At 33.0% G+C, this 18,262-nt stretch overlaps 1 protein-coding gene across 1 annotated transcript; it reads left to right on the top strand.

Moving 5' to 3' along the window:
• The first annotated feature begins 189 nt into the window (after nucleotides 1-189).
• On the top strand, nucleotides 190-17,197 carry LOC133179001 (caspase-7-like). The gene is made up of 5 exons (XM_061313674.1): nucleotides 190-277; nucleotides 4,211-4,488; nucleotides 10,714-10,934; nucleotides 12,712-12,832; nucleotides 15,830-17,197. The coding sequence occupies exons 1-5, from the start codon at nucleotides 264-266 to the stop codon at nucleotides 16,027-16,029; spliced, it is 834 nt and encodes a 277-aa protein (XP_061169658.1). The 5' UTR covers nucleotides 190-263; the 3' UTR covers nucleotides 16,030-17,197.
• The last annotated feature ends 1,065 nt before the right edge of the window (nucleotides 17,198-18,262 follow it).

The raw sequence follows: 18,262 nt of genomic DNA, 5'->3' as shown, positions 1-18,262 counted from the left end.
TTCGCGTTAGCAAATTTACATAGCATAAGACAATGTTTTCGCGTTTATACCACGTTGTCAATACGAATTAAGTTTTTAAATGGTTTTATAAATATGTATCCAACAATAATGGCTACAGATTTATCATTATTAGATAATTAATACCTATGACGACTTACCCGAAAGGGTAAGGGAAAAAGAAAGTAAACCTAGAGTATCGGAAAGTACTGATACTATATTACTCATTTGCTTAAGGACGGGGAATAGAAAAGGTTTATCAGAAAATGTCAGAGAGAAGGTATGTAATATTTTAATCTCATGTGTGATAAAAAGTAAGAATGTTTAAACCATGCTAACACTGAACAGATCATTAAAAGTCACTGGAAAGTTCTCCAAAGTAGCACTAAATGCAAAATTTACTTAATGATTACTATAAGGCAAGTCAAATGTTACTGATATTTGAAAGGTTGATCTAAGTCATTTTTATTTAACAGTTTAATAACCATTGAGAAGTACAATTTACTTAGTAAACATGTAATATAAATGGTCAGCTCTGACAGACCACTGAATTCATGGTCATAGAAAGAGTTTAAGACCACTTAAAGGTTTTATGGAATATGGTAAGTCTACTGTATTAAGTCTCATAAAGTTCATTCATTGAATGATCTATAAGGTTTTTATCATAGAATCCTGAATGGATAAAAACTCTTACTTAGTTACTCTATCAAATATTGGCAGAGACCAGGGACCTCTATACTAACGGGATAAGCAACTCCTTCAGCGCCATGTTTATTTACCCAAAATAGCACACACAACACTGCAAGTTTTTCGAACTACTTTTTTTCCCAGTAAAAAGCTTGTTTTCTGATTAATGTAATTTGTTCTTTTTGTGTATCGGAATGGATATTTAATAAATTTTAAAGCACATATTATAAAATAATTTAGATATTAAGTAAACAACCACCAAAATCGGCGATTTCTTGGAAATACGGCTGATCAGGGGCACGCACTGATTTTTAAATAAATGTAATTACTTCTAAGATAAGGAGTAAAAACAGTGCTAATAACAAATCTTGAATATTTTTTTGATAGATAAATTCAGATTTTATTCTGAAATATTTGATAGTAAAAGAGATATATTTAATTAAAATTGACTTACGAAATCCCGCAACTTACGAGGTATCGCGAGACTTGCGAGAGTTGCCTATCCCGTTAGTATATAGGTCCCTGCAGAGACATATAAACTAATGGGATTATATACTCAGCTCCAGTACAATCTCTTGATTTAGCCAGGGTTTGACACTAACATTTTTAGGCTTTAGTTCGGCTGGACTAGTGCTTCTTTACTTTTACCAGTCTGCGCGTGATTTTATTAGTCTGTCAAAAAAGGAAAATCAATTGTGGTTTGTAACGATTAAAATAGATATTACAATGTACCTTTTATCATGTTTATACTTTAATGAAATTAACAAAGCATTTATGTGAAGTGTTTTATCCCACAGATTTGTATCAATCTCCTGATCAGGAAATACGATCGTATTCCCAATCTTGTTCTTTAATTTTTTCTCTGTACATTACATTCAAAATGTTTATGTGTCATACTAAATCATAATCGCTAAAATGTTTAACATATCATATCACGTTGTAAAATTAAGCACTGAATTGACTCAGATTTACCTTACTACCCCCCAAGAAGCTAGAAACCTAAGAATACATGCAGGGTTTTCCATTATAAGTTGTCAATAATTAAACATCGGAAATTTATTCATTTTGTTTTCCAGAAATTTTTATTGGTCCGTTTGGACTAATTGACCACAGACTTTATTAGTCCGAATGCAAATGTATTAGTCTGAGACCATGGAGACTAATGGACTAACATTAATGTCAAACCCTTTTTAGCTATATAGCTTGGTTATGGTATAGCCATATAGCTATATAAAGCTATTGTAATTATCTGTAGCTATCAAATTATATTGTTAGACAAACATTGTAAATACATGTATAGTGAAAGTTCTGACTTTGATTTGATTACACTGTGACAATGCAGAGTGATATTGTGTGACATATCTGCTCTGGAAAATTATCAATGTTTGATTTCTCAGGCATGTTTCATGGGTTAAATTTTTTCTTGTCCATTAAAATTGAACTAAAATATATGTATACATTTAGTTTCCTGGTCTGTTTCTAACTTCTAATGTCTTTTTTTAGCCTGATCGAGTCTTAATTCATCTGTTTATATGAACAGAGCTACTTGAAAAAAAAAATATATGTCAAGAAAATAAATATTATGTATTTGATATGATGAACTGGTTAATCGGTCGGCAAGTCCTGAGATCAACTGATTAGCAATTCCGTATTCGATTGCCATCCCTAGTAAATTTCATTACTTTTAACCTCTGTGGTACACAAAATCAGTTCACTATATATCCATAAATTTATTATATCGGAGTTTGTTATATCCTAAATTTTACAAGGAATTATGAAAAGAACTTTGATATATCCATAAATTTACTAGTATCGATGTTCATTCTTCACAGTTTAACTGTATTTCTTAAAATTCAGTGAAAAAGGGTAATGGTAAAAATTATGTAAGTAATCTATAATTTCTTTAAGTATAATTTTACCTTAATGGCATGAAATCATATACCTATATATTTTTTATGCCCCCGTAATCGAAGATTCGGGGGGGGGGGGGGGGGGATATAAGTTTTTGCCCTGTCCGTCCATCTGTCTAGCAGTCTGTCTGTCTGTCTAGCTGTCTGTTTGTCCACAAAAAACTTTAACCTTGCCCATTGATTGGTTGGAGCTATGGCTTTCATATTTCACATGTGTATTCCTTGTGACAAGACCTTTCTTTGCTTACCATCATATTTGACCTTTTGACCTTGACCTTGGAGTTTGACCCACTTTTGCAAAATTTCATGAGACTTTAACCTTTGCCATAACTTTTGAACACTTAAATCCTGGGCTTTCAAACTTCACAAGTGTATTCCTTGTGAAAAGGCCTTCCATTGGATACCAATGTGTTTGACCCTTTGACCTTGATTTTGAGTATGACCTACTGTTGATAAAACTTTATCCTTGGCTATAACTTTTGAACAGTTTGAGCTAGGTCTTTCATACTTCTCATGTGTACTCCATGTGACAAGAGCTCTCTTTGCATACCAACAGCTTTGACCTTGACCTTGGAGTTTGACCTACTTCAATTTTGAAAAATTTTAACTTTGGCCATAACTTTTAAACAGATAGTGCTAGGGTTTTCATACTTCAGATATGCATTCCTTGTGACTTTGTGAGAAGACCTTGCTTTAGATACAAACACTTTAACCCTTAGACCTTGACCTTGGAGTTTGACCTACTTTTGAAAAACTTTAACCTTGGCCATAACTTTTGAACAGTTGGTGTTAGGGTTTTCATACTTCACATATGCATTCCTTGTGACAAGCCCTTCCTTTAAATACCAACAACTCTGACTCTTTGTCCTTGACCTTGAAGTTTGACCTACTTTTGAAAAAAATTAACCTTGGACATAAATTTTGAACTGTTGGTATTAGGGCTTTCGTGCTTTGCATGTATATTCCTTGTGACAAGACCTTCCTTTGGATACCAACAATTTTGGCATTGATCTTGACCTTCGAGTTTGACCTACTTTTAAAAATTTTAACATTGGCCATAACATTTGAATGTTTGGTTCTGGGGCTTTCACATTTCATGATCATGTGAATCACTTGTGACAAGAACTTCCCTTGGACATCATTTGACCCTGACCATGCCATTTTACTTACTTTAAAAAAACTTTAACCTTCGCCATAACTTTTCAACGGTTTGTACTAGCTAGGGCTTTCATATTTCACAGGTATATTTCTCGAGACAAGACCGTTCTTTTTGCATGGTACTAACATTTTTGATTTCTTGACCTGGAGTTTGACTTGCATTAAGAAACTTTACCCTTTGCTATAAGCTGCCATACAGGGGCATCAGTGTTTCACAAACACATCTTGTTTTCTTTTATGACATAATTGTAAGCAATTCATGCACATTGCCTTCAGACTTGTTACAAGAATTGAAAACATGCAGCCTTTTACAATTATCAAGTTGACAGGATATGGTTTTTGAGGTTTTTTCACCTCCGATTTGTTGAGTTTTAATGCTACATGCACTTTCATTCAGTATCAAAACCAGACATTTAAGTTATATCAAGATTTTGACTTAAGTTGAATAAATTTTTTAGGTATGCAATGAAGAAAAAAAGTGGAAAAGTCCTCATCATTAGAAACCAGAATTTTCATACGTGTAGAGATCAGTCTAGTGAGGAACGAGATAGGCGTGACAAAGAGACCAGAGGAGCACCGCACAGTGTTTCGGAACGTATTGAAAAAGAGGATGCTGACATAAAAGAATTGGTCCACAAATTTACAGAATTAGGGTTTACAGACATATATGGTGGTACAGATAAATTTGAGCAGAAGGATAAATCAAAGAAAGAAATGATCGAGTTACTAAAACAAGGTAGCTATACAAATACATTTACCTGAGGGTGAAATGTCATTGAACTAAAGAAAATTCATGTAAATTAGATTAAAATTAGTAGATAAATTTCCTCTTAATTTGTGGTTTCTGTGGAGAAAATTATTTTTTTATTACTCCCATCTTTTTAATATGGCATATACCGGTGTAACAATACAGCTAAAGCATATCATGTGATACATTGGGACTGCATGTATCATGATACTTACAGGTATTGGGATAATTTCACCTGTCAAAATTTTCTATACAATTTGTGTGTCTCTGTTCTGATATGAGAAATTCTCTGTCACGATGTGAAAGGATAAAAGGTGAAGGTTATTTCTTCAGTTCACAAATATATTAATATGTTACATTTTATAAGCTCTGAATACAATAAAAACAGCATAAGTAAAAAGAACAAAATCACTTATATTTAGTTAAATTACAAAGAAATAGCATAAATTACTTAAAATGTTATATACATGTAATATCGTGATACACAGGTATACAGTTTTTATACTGTGATACGGTACATTTTTTTTGTGTATTGCGATACACAGTGCGGTCTCATTATTACAATGTTCATTTTGTCACGGGAAAATATCATAATACATGTACCATTATATCAGTACAATAGGAAATCAAATTTTTACACGGGAATATATGAAAATATCTTTTTAAAAAAAAATCTCCTTCTCAAGAACAGCAAAGCTATGACCAAGTCATATTAAAATGGAAGCATCAATATCCTCAGGTAGTTTAGATTCAAGTTTGTTAGGTCACCTGAGTCACTCAGGTGACCTATTGCTAACTGTTTTTGTCGGTCGTCGTCCAAAATTAATGCAATGTTTAAAAATCTTCTTCTTTACTCCTGGACATCAAACAGTCAAACTGTTGGCATGATTGTAATAAGCATTGAGCCCTCTACCAAAATTGTGAAATTCATGGCCCCAGGGTCAGGGGTTCTGGTGTTAGGGCGGGGCTATATAAATCATATAGTGAAAGTGCATTATTTCTTTGAAAATCTTTTTCTCTACTCCTGGGTATTATCGAAACAAATTGAATTCACAGTTATGATAAGCAAAGGTGACTCTACCAAAATTGTGAAATTCTTGGCCCCAGGGTCAGGGGTTCTGATGCTAGAGCGATCTTTATAGATCATATAGTGAAATTGCATTATTTCTTCGAAAATCTTATTCTCTACTCCTGGGTATTATTAGGTCATCTGAGTCACTCAGGTGACCTATTGCTATCCGTTTTTGTCTGTCGTCGTGCGTCGTGCAATGTGGGTTAACATTCGAACATTTTTAGCTTCTTCTCTGACACCACTCAACCAATTTCAACCAAATTTTACATATAGCATTTATGGGTGAAGGGGAACAAAAATTGTGAATTTCATGGTCCTTGCCCCCCCTGGGGGTTGAGGGGTGGGGCTAAAACCACCATGATTAATGCAATCTTTAAAAATCTTCTTCTTTACTCCTGGATATCATGCAGTCAAACTGTTGTCATGATTGTAATAAGCATTAAGCCTTCTACAAAAATTGTGAAATTCATGGCCCCAGGGTCAGGGGTTCTGGTGCTAGGGTGGGGCTATATAGATCATATAGAGAAAGTGCATTATTTCTTTGAAAATCTTCTTCTCTGCTTCTGGGTATAAAATAAACTAACTAAGTACATAGTTATGATGAGCAAGAGTGCCTCTTCCAAAATTTTGAATTTCATGGCCCCAGGGTCAGGGGTTCTGGTGCAAGGTTGGGGCTCTATTGATTATATAGTGAAAATGCATTAATTCTTTGAAAATCTTTTTCTCTGCTCCTGGGTATTAAATTAACTAACTAAGTACATTGTTATGATGAGAAGAGTGCCTCTTCCAAAATTGTGAATTTCATGGCCCCAGGGTCAGGGGTTCTGGTGTTAGGGTGGGGCTCTATTGATTATATAGTGAAAATACATTAATTCATTGAAAATCTTCTCTGCTTCTGGGTATTAAACTATTTCAGAACATAGTTATGGTGAACATGGCTGCCCTTTCAGAAATTATGAATTTCATGGCCCCTGGGTCAGGGGTTCAGGTGTTAGGACGGGGCTCTATTGATTATATATAGTAAAAATGCATTAATTCTTTGAAAACTTCTTCTCTGCACTTAGGTTTTAAATAAACTAACTTAGTGCATAGTTATGATGAGCATGGTTGCCTCTTCCAAAATTGTGAATTTCATGACCCTTGGGTCAGGGGTTCTGGTGTTAGGGCAAGGCCCTATTGAATATATAGGGAAAATGCATAAATTCTTTCAAAATTTTTTTCTCAGCTCCTGGGTATTTTCAAACAAAGGAAGTGCATGGTTATGATAAGGAAGAATGCCTCTTCCAAAATTGTGAAATTCATGGCCCCAGGGTCAAGGGTTCTGGTGAAGGGGCTCTTTTGATTATATAGTGAAAATGCATAATTTCTTTCAAAATATTTTTATGCCCTGCCATGAATATGGTCGGGGCATATAGTGTTTGTCATGTCTGTCTTCCGTCCTTCTGTCTGTCCTTCCGTCACACTTTGCGTTTAGCTCTGTTCAAAGCTCAGTTTCAAAGAAAGTATCCAAGATATTTTTATCAAACTTCATATGCTGATAGATATTGATGAGAGCTATGCAACTGCATCAACATTTTTTGACCCTGACCTTTCCTTTGACCTTGACCTCACTTTTCTTAAATTAGTGTTTAGCTCAGTTTTAAAGATACCATTCAAGATAGTGTAATCAAATTTCATATGTTGATACATACTGATGTAAGGTATATTCAACTGCATCAACATTTTTTGACCTTGACCTTTCTTTTGACCTTGACCTCACTTTTCTAAAATTAGTGTTTAGCTCAGTTTTAATAAAACAATTCAAGATATTTTTAACAAACTTCATATGCTGATACATACTGATGAGAGCTATTCAACTGCATCAATATTTTATACCTTGACCTTTCCTTTGACCTTGACCTCACTTTTCTTAAATTAGTGTTTAGCTCAGTTTTAAAGATACCATTCATGATATTTTTATCAAACTTCATATGTTAATACATACTGATGTAACCATTTCAACTGCATCAACAATTTTTGACTTTGACCTTTCCTTTGACCTTGACCTCACTTTTCTTAAATTAGTGTTAAACTTCATATGCTGATACATACTGATGTAAGCTATTCAACTGCAATAATATTTTTTCACTTTGACCTTTCCTTTGACCTTGACCTCACTTTTCTCAATTCGTGTTAAAATAATGCATTACTAATATACCCTCGGCGGGGCATTCATGTCCTATGTTTTCTACTACTGGTTATAAAGCAAACAAACAAGTGTATAGTTATGATGAGGAAGGGTGCTTATTCCAGAATTGTGAGCTTATGGCCTATGGGTCAGATGTTCTGGTGTAAGGATGGGGCTTATTTATTTAATAATATAGTGATAATGCATTTCTTGAAAATTTTCTATGCTTCTTGGCATATTCGAGGCAAACAGAGAAAAGTTTTAATATGCAAGGGTATTTTTACCAGAATTTTGAACACCTGGACCATTTAATCAAGTGTTTTGGTTCTGGCCAGTGCTCTATTAACTTGTATTTAGCTGAGCAAAGTTATTCCCTTTGCCATTCACCTTTGATAATAAATCACTGTAAATAATGTATTTGAAAGGTTAATAGAATAAGAGAATTATGCAAGAATATTTATTGTATAATACAAAAAGTACTTTCATAGTTTTAATGATCAGGTAGACTTGGAAATAATAGATGAATAAAAGAGAAGCAAAAATAACTTATCTTTTTTAATTGTTCTTCAAAGGCCAAGAGAAGCCAATGTGAGAAGTAATAATATGAGGTTAAAAAATAGACAGTTTGTTAATAGTATGCATGGTAGTAGTGATAAATGGGGGACAGATAGATACTAGACCAATTATTTTGTTGATGCAAATCATACTATTTTTCTTGCTTTTGGGCAACAAAGCTTCATTTATCACTTTATGGATATTCTAAATTGTTGTTTTGTACTCAGGTGACTGTTAAGGCCCTTGGGCCTCTTGTTTAAACAAATTAAATACATAGTTATGATAAGCAAGAGTGATTTTACCAAAATTGTGAAATTTATAGCCCCAGGGTCAGGGGTTCTGGTGCTAGGGCGGGGTTATATAGATCATATAGTGAAAGTGCATTATTTCTTTGAAAATCTTCTTCTCTACTCCTGGGTATTATTTAAACAAATTAAATACATAGTTATGATAAGCAAGGATGACTCTACCAAAATTGTGAAATTCATGACCCCAGGGTCAGGGGTTCTGGTGCTAGGGTAGGGCTTTATAGATTATAAAGTGAAAGTGCATTATTTCTTTGAAAATCTTTTTCTCTACTCCTGGGTATTATTTAAACAAATTAAATACATAGTTATGATAAGCAAGGGTGACTCTACCAAAATTGTGAATTTCATGGCCTCCTGGATCAGGGGCTCTGGTGTTAGGGCAGGGCTCTATTTATTATATAGTGAAAATGCATTAATGATTTAAAAATCTTCTTCTCAGCTCCTGAGTGTTATTTAAACAAACTAAGAACATTGTTATGATAAGCATGGATGCCTCTTCCAAAATTGTGAAATTCATGGCCCCAGGGACAGGGGTTCTGGTGATAGAGTGGGGCTATATAGACCCTAGTGAAGGTGAATTATTTCTTTGAAAATCTTCTTCTCTGCCCCTGGGTATTATTTAAACAAACTAAGTACATTGTTATGATATGAAAGGATGGCCCCAGGGTCAGGGGTTCTGGTGAAAAGGGGGGGGGGCTCTATTGATTATATAGTGAAAATGCAAAATTTCTTTGAAAATATTCTTTTCTGCTTCTGGTTAGAAAGCAAAGAAGCTAAGTATTTAGTTATGATGAGCAAGAGTGCTTCTTCCAGAGTAGCGAATTATATGACCCCTGGGTCAGATGTGCTGGTGTACAATGTGCGGTTGGGGCTTTTGATAATATAGTGAAAATGCATTAAGTCTATTAAATAATCCTGTCTGCTCCTTGGTGTTAAGCAGATAAAAAAAGTGATTACTTATGATGAGCAAACTTCTGGTCCCAGGGAGAGAGACTCTGGTGTTTCTCGGTGGGGAGGGGGGAGAGGGGGAGGGGGCTCTATTGATAATATAGTGAATCTGTAGTAAAAATGCATTATTTCTTTAAAAATCTTCTCTGCACCTGGGCATATCAGAGGCAAAAAGAGTAAAAGTTTTAATAAGGAAGGGTATTTTTACCAGATTTTTGAACATCTGGACCATTTGGTCAAGTGTTTTGGTCCTGGCCAGGGCTCGATTAATTTGTATTCTACTGAGAGGAGTTATTCCCCTTTGTCATTTACTTTTGATAATTAATCACTGTAAATAATGTACTTGAAAGGTTAATAGAATAAGAGAATCATGCAAGAATTTTTATTGTATAATACAAAAAGTATTTTCATAGTTTTAACTTTCATAGTTTTAATGATAAGGTAGACTTGTAAGTAATAGATATATAAAAATGAGACAAAAATAACTTGTCTTATTATATGTTCATCAAAGACCAAGAGAGGCCAATGTAAGAGATTTCAACAAGGAATTATAATAGTACAGAAGCACTGATAGTTTGTTAATATACTGTATGGTGATAGTGATAAATGGGGAACAGATTAGAACCTAATTTTATATGAACTGTTAATGAATACTATACTGATTATTTTGTTGATCCTGATCACCCTATTTTTCTTGCTTTTGGACAACAAAGCTTCACCTTTCAGTTTATTTTATACGCTATGGATCCTCTAAATTGTTGTATTATACTCAGGTTACCGTTAAGGCCCTTGGGCCTCTTGTTTAAATCCTGATCCTTGGGGATAGGTTGGGACCACAATAGAAGATCAAAGTTTTACATAGAAATATAAAGGAAAAGGTCTTTAAAAACCTTCTCAAGAACAGTAAAGCCATAATTAATCATATTTATATGGAAGCATCCTAAGGTGGTGTTAATTCAAGTTTATTCAAATTATGATCTCTGGGTGTGGGCGGGGCCATAAAAAGGCAATTAATGTTTTACATAGGAACATGTAGGGAAAAAAAATCTGCTAATGCAGAACAGCAGGACCTAAGTGACTCAGGTGAGCATTGTGGCCTATGGGCCTTTTGTTCTTTGTTAAATCGTTTCACTAAAAACTACATGTATTTTATTTTTTCTTAGCGGCCCAGAAGGATTTCACAGATGACTACTGTTTTATCTGTGTAATTTTATCCTTTGGGAAGGATGGTGTGATTATCTGTAAGGATGACAGTCGAGATGGAAATTCTAGTATTAGAAACCCTACTCCGAGTATGATGCTGCCCGTGTCTGAACTCCAGGAATGTCTCAAGGGAGACAAGTGCCAAGGGCTTCTTATGAAGCCCAAAATATTCTTATTACAGGTAGTTTTTCAAATAAACCTTGTTGCGAAGTAATCTATACTTTTATAATGGAGCAAAATTTCTTTTTAACACCTTTGCAAGATGTTGACGTTTACATTTTTAGCACTTCTGAGCCAAAGGCTCAAAGAGCTAATGCTGTGGCCATTTGTGCGGTGTGCGTCAACTTTTTAGAATATGGGCCATAACTCAAGAACCCCTTGTCAAATTAGTCATAGGGTATCCTTGATCCAAGGGCTCCTGTTTATGCTAAAACTAGGGGAGATGATTAGGTAAATTAAACTAAAAGTACTGGTTGCTAAAAAATCTAGGCCTTTCAACTGCCGTTAAGGTTCAATGTAAGGAATGATAACTCATTACCGGAACTTGTTTACAGCAGGTCCGAGATATCCAGTTGTTTTTTTAACAGGTCAATTTTCAGCATTTTCCAAGTGTTCCTTTGCTGACAGCAGAATCCAGTGGTTTTAAAATTTAGCACAAATGTTAAGATTATTTATAATGTAGTTACGGACACTGTGAAATAATATGTAAGTGAAATTTTTAATAAAAATATAAAGTGAAATCTACCCCCTTCTTAATTTTAACATGATTAAATTTTTATACTTAGTCGTTCTTCGTGCTTAGTAAAACGAATGAGATATTTAATTGTTGCATTTACTTGTAGAAATGTTTATCTTTATATAAGAAGCACAACAATGCACACACAAAAAACATGCCATTATATTTTCTTCCTCGTAACAACTGTCAGAGAGAGTTAAAAATCTTGAATATAGTCCGTTCCCCATTCATTTGATTCCGTTATTTCGGGTAGAGTGAAGACATTCTCCTTGTTTTGGTCAACATTTTTGTGTACAAAACAATGTAAGGAACCCTTTTGTGTACATAACAATGAATTCTAACTGAAGCAGCCTATATGTCATTCCTATAAACGATAACTCATAAAACGGCAATTTGTTGGTCGTTTTAGCACTTGAGTTACCTGTCCTTGAAACACAACATCGTACAAATCAATCAATAATAATATTTTTTTTTAAAGATTTAATTAAAGGTATGTATATGTTATGATCTTTTTTGAGAATTTCACGTAGCTGTAAATCTATCTATCAAATGTTTTCACCAAATGTGCAAATTGAAAAATTAGTTGAAAGGCCTAAAAAATCCTCTTCTCAAGAACCACTGGGCAGATTATCACCAAACTTACACAAAAGGATGAGGATATGTTGTAGATTGAAAATTGTTCAAGGCATCACCCTGGAGCAAAGGGCGTGGTCTCAATGTCACTTCAAAGTTGACCAAAAATTACATTTTATTAAAATGTTGATAAACTGTATTTTGTTTACTATAAGGACTAGGATCATCAAATCATGTCAGTTGATGCATCTAAGGACCTCATATCATGTTGACTCAAAAGTAGTTCACGGTGACCTACTTTATAAATTTTGTGGCCATTCTTTTTCAAAATGATTTAGAGGCATATTTTAAACAATTTAAGGCCTATGATCAAACCAAGTAGTAAAAGTAATTTTAATACCGTGGAATTAAAATGACTTACATTGTACAAGATATGGATATTAATACAGTCAAACCTGGTTATCCTGAACTCCATGGGACTGAGGAAAAACTGAAATATCCGAGGAGTCAAGACATCGATGGTAAAATACTTAAAGAATAAGTGGCGGTACTTCCAAATCATATGATACATATCAATGGTATAGGAGATATCAGTATTCATATATTCATATGAGAATTTATATTTGATTACTTACATGTATGTTTTCAGTTAGAGCCAGTCCCACGAGATACTAAAGATGACACACATCGTCGTAAAGAAGAGCCTACCAAATTACTTAAAATTCCCAGGGAAGCAGACTTTCTCATCTACAACTGCGAGACAGATTTTGGTACTTGTAGTTACAGCTAAATCCACAACTTATTCACCCCTTAATACACAGATCATGACACTTCTAAACAAGATGCCATTTATTTTTTTTATTATTTTCTATTTTTAATTGTCAGAAAAGAAAAACGAATTTTTATACTAGTGTAATTTTTTTAGACGAAAGTATAGCTAGCAAAAACAACATTTTCATTATTTATATTGCACAAGTACAGAATCTAATTCAGTTTGTGTCTTTTACTCATGAATATCCATGAATCAGAATTATGTATTTAAGAAATAAAGTTTGCGTTTTCATAAATGTTGCAGGATAACCTCGAAGGTCGAGAAGTGTTGTTAGAAATATAAAAGCAGAGGTGTTAGCCATTAAGGCTTTTATATTTCAAACAGCATTTCGAGACCTAGGAGGTTATCTTGCATCATTCACAACAACAAGGACTTTATTTCTATTCTACTAACAGCTCTAAAAAACATTGATCGTTTCCTCTACAGAGAAAATGAATTATGACACCTGACCATGTCATGATTAGGCCATCATTAAAAATATCTTTGTTTCCCCTAACCCGACCCTCAAATCTCAAGTTGGGTAGGTAGGGAGGTAGGTAAATATTTTTTTTTTTCAGACAACAGCTTTGAAAATACCTTCTAAAATGTAATGGAATAATACCTTTATAAATAAGAGCAGTAGAAAAGAAACCAATTTGTAAACAGAATATCACACAAATGCTGTGGGAAAACTAAGTTAAAGGTAAATTAAATTCACAGGTGTTTTTCAATTGAACTTGTAAAATATCTCAAGCCAGTGTAAATTTATTGAAATCGAATATTTAAAAAGACGATTCTCAGATATGCAAAGACAGGGCATTCGAGTATTTTTCAAAACTACTATCAGCTTCCAGTGCTTTATGCAATGTACTTTTTCAATATTTAATTGAACCAAACCATATCTAAAAATGCCATACACAATGTCATAGTCACGAAATTTAACCCATGAATAGAAGGCATGAAGAAAGGACGTCTGAATTATTTTCATCAGGATGATATATGCAGACATATTTACAACTCCTATGGAACATAGATGAACTGTATATTAGATCAAAACTCAAATTAAATAAAATGCAATGAAATTGATTGATGTGTTCACAAGGTAGGCCCCTCGTCTGCTCATTAGATTGCAAATACCACCGAAACACTCTTAATTAGTTATGGTATATTTTATTAACGAAATTTTCAAGCGTGTAGGATTCGAGTAAGCTAAAGGCATAAGGTTGATACATCGCCGTTGTTTTATAACACCGTAAATAGTATTCCTCTGTGACCACATGATATGGACACCAATTTTGTTTCCAGCAAATGCTTGAAAATCACAGTAAAACAATAATGACCTTTCTGATAAAAACGGATTTTGATCGAATTGTATTTTATAAAAGTTAATAATCATTTAAAAAATGTTTGAATAATCTTATTAAAAAACTTTCCAGTCGGCGCGATTTAATCGGGTCGGTCGCATTAGGGGAAACAAAGGTATTTTTTATTTTGGCCTTAGGCTGTTCCATTTACTTGTGTATCGATTGCAATGAAATGCAGACAGTTTGAGCTTTCGTTGCATAAAAACTATCCTTTAATTGTACATAATTTTGTTTGTAACTTATATTGATTAATTTTTATAAATGTAACAAAATCAGTTGTCTATTTCATTGCTTTATCAGTAAAATCAGTGTAAATGTTGTGGGGAGTATGGAGAGTAATCATGTTAAAAAATCCAGACCTGTAAATATACAGTTCGATTGAAAATTGTATATCTGGTTTTCTTCATTTGTAATTTCTTAATCTTAAACTTGGGTTAAATATATAAAATAAATATGCTAAATATAAATATGAAATCCATAATAATTAATATCACTTGGGTAAAATGATTTTGTTTTACAACAGATATACAACTTCTTTGAATAAATTATTCTTATTTATGAAGAAATGTTTCGTTCATTTCACTACAAAAAATTTTTTATAACCAATTCAACATATCGTGATACATATCGCATCGTGGCTTAAATAACGCATATGACTGAGCTATCATCGCTACACAAATACTGTGGAATTTAAAATGACAAAGAAGCAACGCATTTACACATTGATATTTTTTTGGAAAAAGTTCATTTTTTATAGTCTCTGGGTCTTCTCTCCATTTTTTACAAATGTTTGTTTGTTTCTTTGAATACAAATGCACACAAATGTCTTTTAAAATCGTGGAGAGATGACCCAGAGATAGCAAATTTTTAGAAAAACATGATTAAAAATGTAACATTTTGTACCAAATGACTCATCTAGCCATGTTTCAAGTTACTTTTTAAGAAATCAGAACACACTATAGGGAAAATATTTTCGTTTCCTATTTCATAGGAACATAATACATCAAAGAATGTAAAAATTTAATTTTACAGTTCAATAAAGTTTACACTTTACAAGTGCGCCCTGATTCCTGCCAAATGTCAATGAAAAGCGCCCTCATTCTTTAAAATACAAGATGTGAAGTGTAAAAAGAAAACGTCATGAATCACATGATACAGTGTTTGAGATAAAAGTTTAAGATCAACAAATTACGTTTGTAGAAAACCAGATTCAATTTTCGACATAACAAATTAAGAATTTACACATCTGGATTTTTGAACACGAGGGCTAGCTTAAGTAGCTTCTGATGTCACGTGGAAAAATTGGTTATTATTAAAGTTGTGCATTTACTTATGGCCCAAAAATGAATCAAATAATACAAAAATTCAACATTTTTGTAATTTAATAAATATTATTGTGGAATTTCCAAATATTATAACTTTAATAATATAATTATTTGGTTTAATTATTCTGATAAATGTGTATTGACATCAAAATTTACAGCCAATATGCCTTTAATCTATCAATATCAGTTTTTACTTAGTTTATATCATATTAAATTGTAAATTACAATAAGAATTTATAATTTCTATAAAATTTATTCCTCACACAGGCATCAAAGCATGGATCCAAGGTTTGAATGAACATGTCGTAGGTAAGAAGGAACCTCTGGAGATACAGAGGCTGCTCACCAGAATGAACAACATAGTACGCAAACACTATGAAGACTTGGGTTTAAGCAGTGTGGAATTGCCATGTGTTACCTCCCTTCTCACCAAAGAGGTGTATCTGGGGGAAAAAAATCAACAGTAGAACTGATACAGAGTAAATTGTTGGAGGATTTTCTTGAGATTTAAATCCTGTCCACTTTCAGTTTTGTAAAAATTAACTTTCTACAAAAAATTACTAACATAATGTTTAATGTTTTTATTTGCATACAAGTACTTAATTACAATGCTTTATTTAATAACTACACTGTTCATGTATAGGATAAGTATTAAGTGTTTGGATTAGATTTAGGCTAGCCAATGCATAAAAACTCAGTCTACAATTTTTGTAGGCATTCAAATCATTTGGATAATGGAAATTTGCAACAAAATGATAGTGAGTGTGTAAGACTTTTTTTTTTTTTCAAGTGGCAGTTTGGTTTGGTTTGGCAAATTGGTTTGGATTTGCAGTGTAAAAATGAAACGGAATTCTCATTCTTGATCTTAATTCTTTGGTACTGAATTTCAAGAAACATCCAATAAAATTTAAATAAACAAATTATTTCATCAGTCAGCCATGTTGTGTAAAGATAGAACATATACACGTATTATTAGTGTATTATTGTTAGTGTCTGATGCTGCATTATTTCAAAAAGTGATAAAAAAAATCCTTGAAGATTATGTTGGCTTGAGTCTGTTGAAAAATGAGAATACGCTCAATCAATATTATAACCTGAAATGTACAGTACCTTGTGTACATGTATTTATAATTGTTGCTCACCACTTTTATTGTCTCAAATTTTGTTTGTTTGATAATGTTACCCTCTCACAAACTCATATTTATATATACAAGAAATGTCATGTGAAACGTTTATTTTTGACAACTTTTAACATTTGTCTTCCAAGAGTACATGTATAGCAGAAATGAATTTCCAAGTGCCTTTATTGTAAAAAAAAAAAAGCTCAGTAATTGTTATGATTGTTTGTGCAGGAATTATTCAGCAGCACAATTATGTGATTAACTATGCATTCCCAGTCAACCAGTGAGACTGGTCAAAGTCATTAGTATGTGATAATGAAGGACACATGATATAATATTGCAGATTAAGGATGATAATGTATGATGATAGTGTTCAATGCCATGAGATTCATGGAGATGTAGCTTTATACATGCAACAAAGATTCCACATTATATTAATAGCGATTTGTAAGACGTGTTCTGAAAATATTTTAATTAATATTGATATATTTATAAATCAATATGCAAAATATAATCACTAGTCATAGTCATTTATAGTCATTTAAATAATTATTTATAGAGGTACATATACAAATTCAATTGATTATTAAAATATATGTTGCATTCATGATGTAACAGAAGTGAATAATAAAATTGAATTAAACTATGCCTATTGCTCACTTGCTGTAAGTTTTTCATGTGAAGTTAGTAGGAGTGTGATGACAGGATTTTACAAGCGACTTGCTACAACAATAATTATTGAAGACAGGCTTCTAATGTGGAGTTCTATCACATTTCTCTGATTTCTTAGCATTGATGTGCATCATCATTTACTGACTTAAACCATTAAAATGAATAAAGAGAAATTTTAGTGGTCAATTTATCCATCATTAAGAACACACACATATACATTTAGCCTCTCTGAAATATTTTTGGAATACTAATATGTCGACAGTTGAACCATAAAAGTGAGGACAGAATTTTTGAACAAAGGATTTGGAAGGAAATTAGCGTGGAATATGAAGGTAAATTTTAAAAAGACTAAGGGGAAATGGAACTTTGAAAATAGCAAACCAAAACAAAAAATTCTACGCCTCTTCTGAAGCATCCATCGTTTAAAACATTAATTTCTTTAATTAGGCCTACATTTCTGTATAACTGGTTATGAAACATGTATGTGTATTTATAATGTGAATGTCAGTGTCATTTTCCTGCAAAAAGCATTTGTTTTCAGTATTTTTAAGGGGTGCCAACCCTCTGATAAGAGAGAAAACTTTCCAAGTAAAAATCCTAATATTTTTCATAGTTTACTTCACCAGAGTTTAATAATTGAGACCTTTGAGTTATCAATTTGATCGAACTTCTGATGGAAACATTGGAATAAATAATTCATTTTCACTGTATAATCAATAGAGCCCCCCCCCCCTTTCACACCAGAACCCCTGACCTAGGTGCCATGATATTTACAATTTTAGAAGAGGCACCTTTGCTTATCATAACCATACACTTAGTTTCTTTTCTAGTATACAGGGGAGAGAAGAAGCTTTTTAAAGAATTTATACAAATTTTTTCACTATGTGATCAATAGAGCCCCCCTTAA

Source organism: Saccostrea echinata, unplaced genomic scaffold (genome assembly GCF_033153115.1).
Source record: "Saccostrea echinata isolate AGI-Se365-2 ecotype Australia unplaced genomic scaffold, CSIRO_AGI_Sech_v1 ptg000004l, whole genome shotgun sequence".
Taxonomy (NCBI): Eukaryota; Metazoa; Mollusca; class Bivalvia; order Ostreida; family Ostreidae; genus Saccostrea; species Saccostrea echinata.
Note: the sequence above shows the minus strand (reverse complement) of the source record. Positions and strands in the feature narration are given on the sequence as shown.

Bases quoted from the DNA above. Each gene is read 5' to 3' on its own strand.
- LOC133179001 (XM_061313674.1), top strand. The intron at 4,489-10,713 runs GTAGCTATACAA...ATTTTTTCTTAG, and splicing joins GATCGAGTTACTAAAACAAG to CGGCCCAGAAGGATTTCACA. The intron at 10,935-12,711 runs GTAGTTTTTCAA...GTATGTTTTCAG, and splicing joins CCAAAATATTCTTATTACAG to TTAGAGCCAGTCCCACGAGA.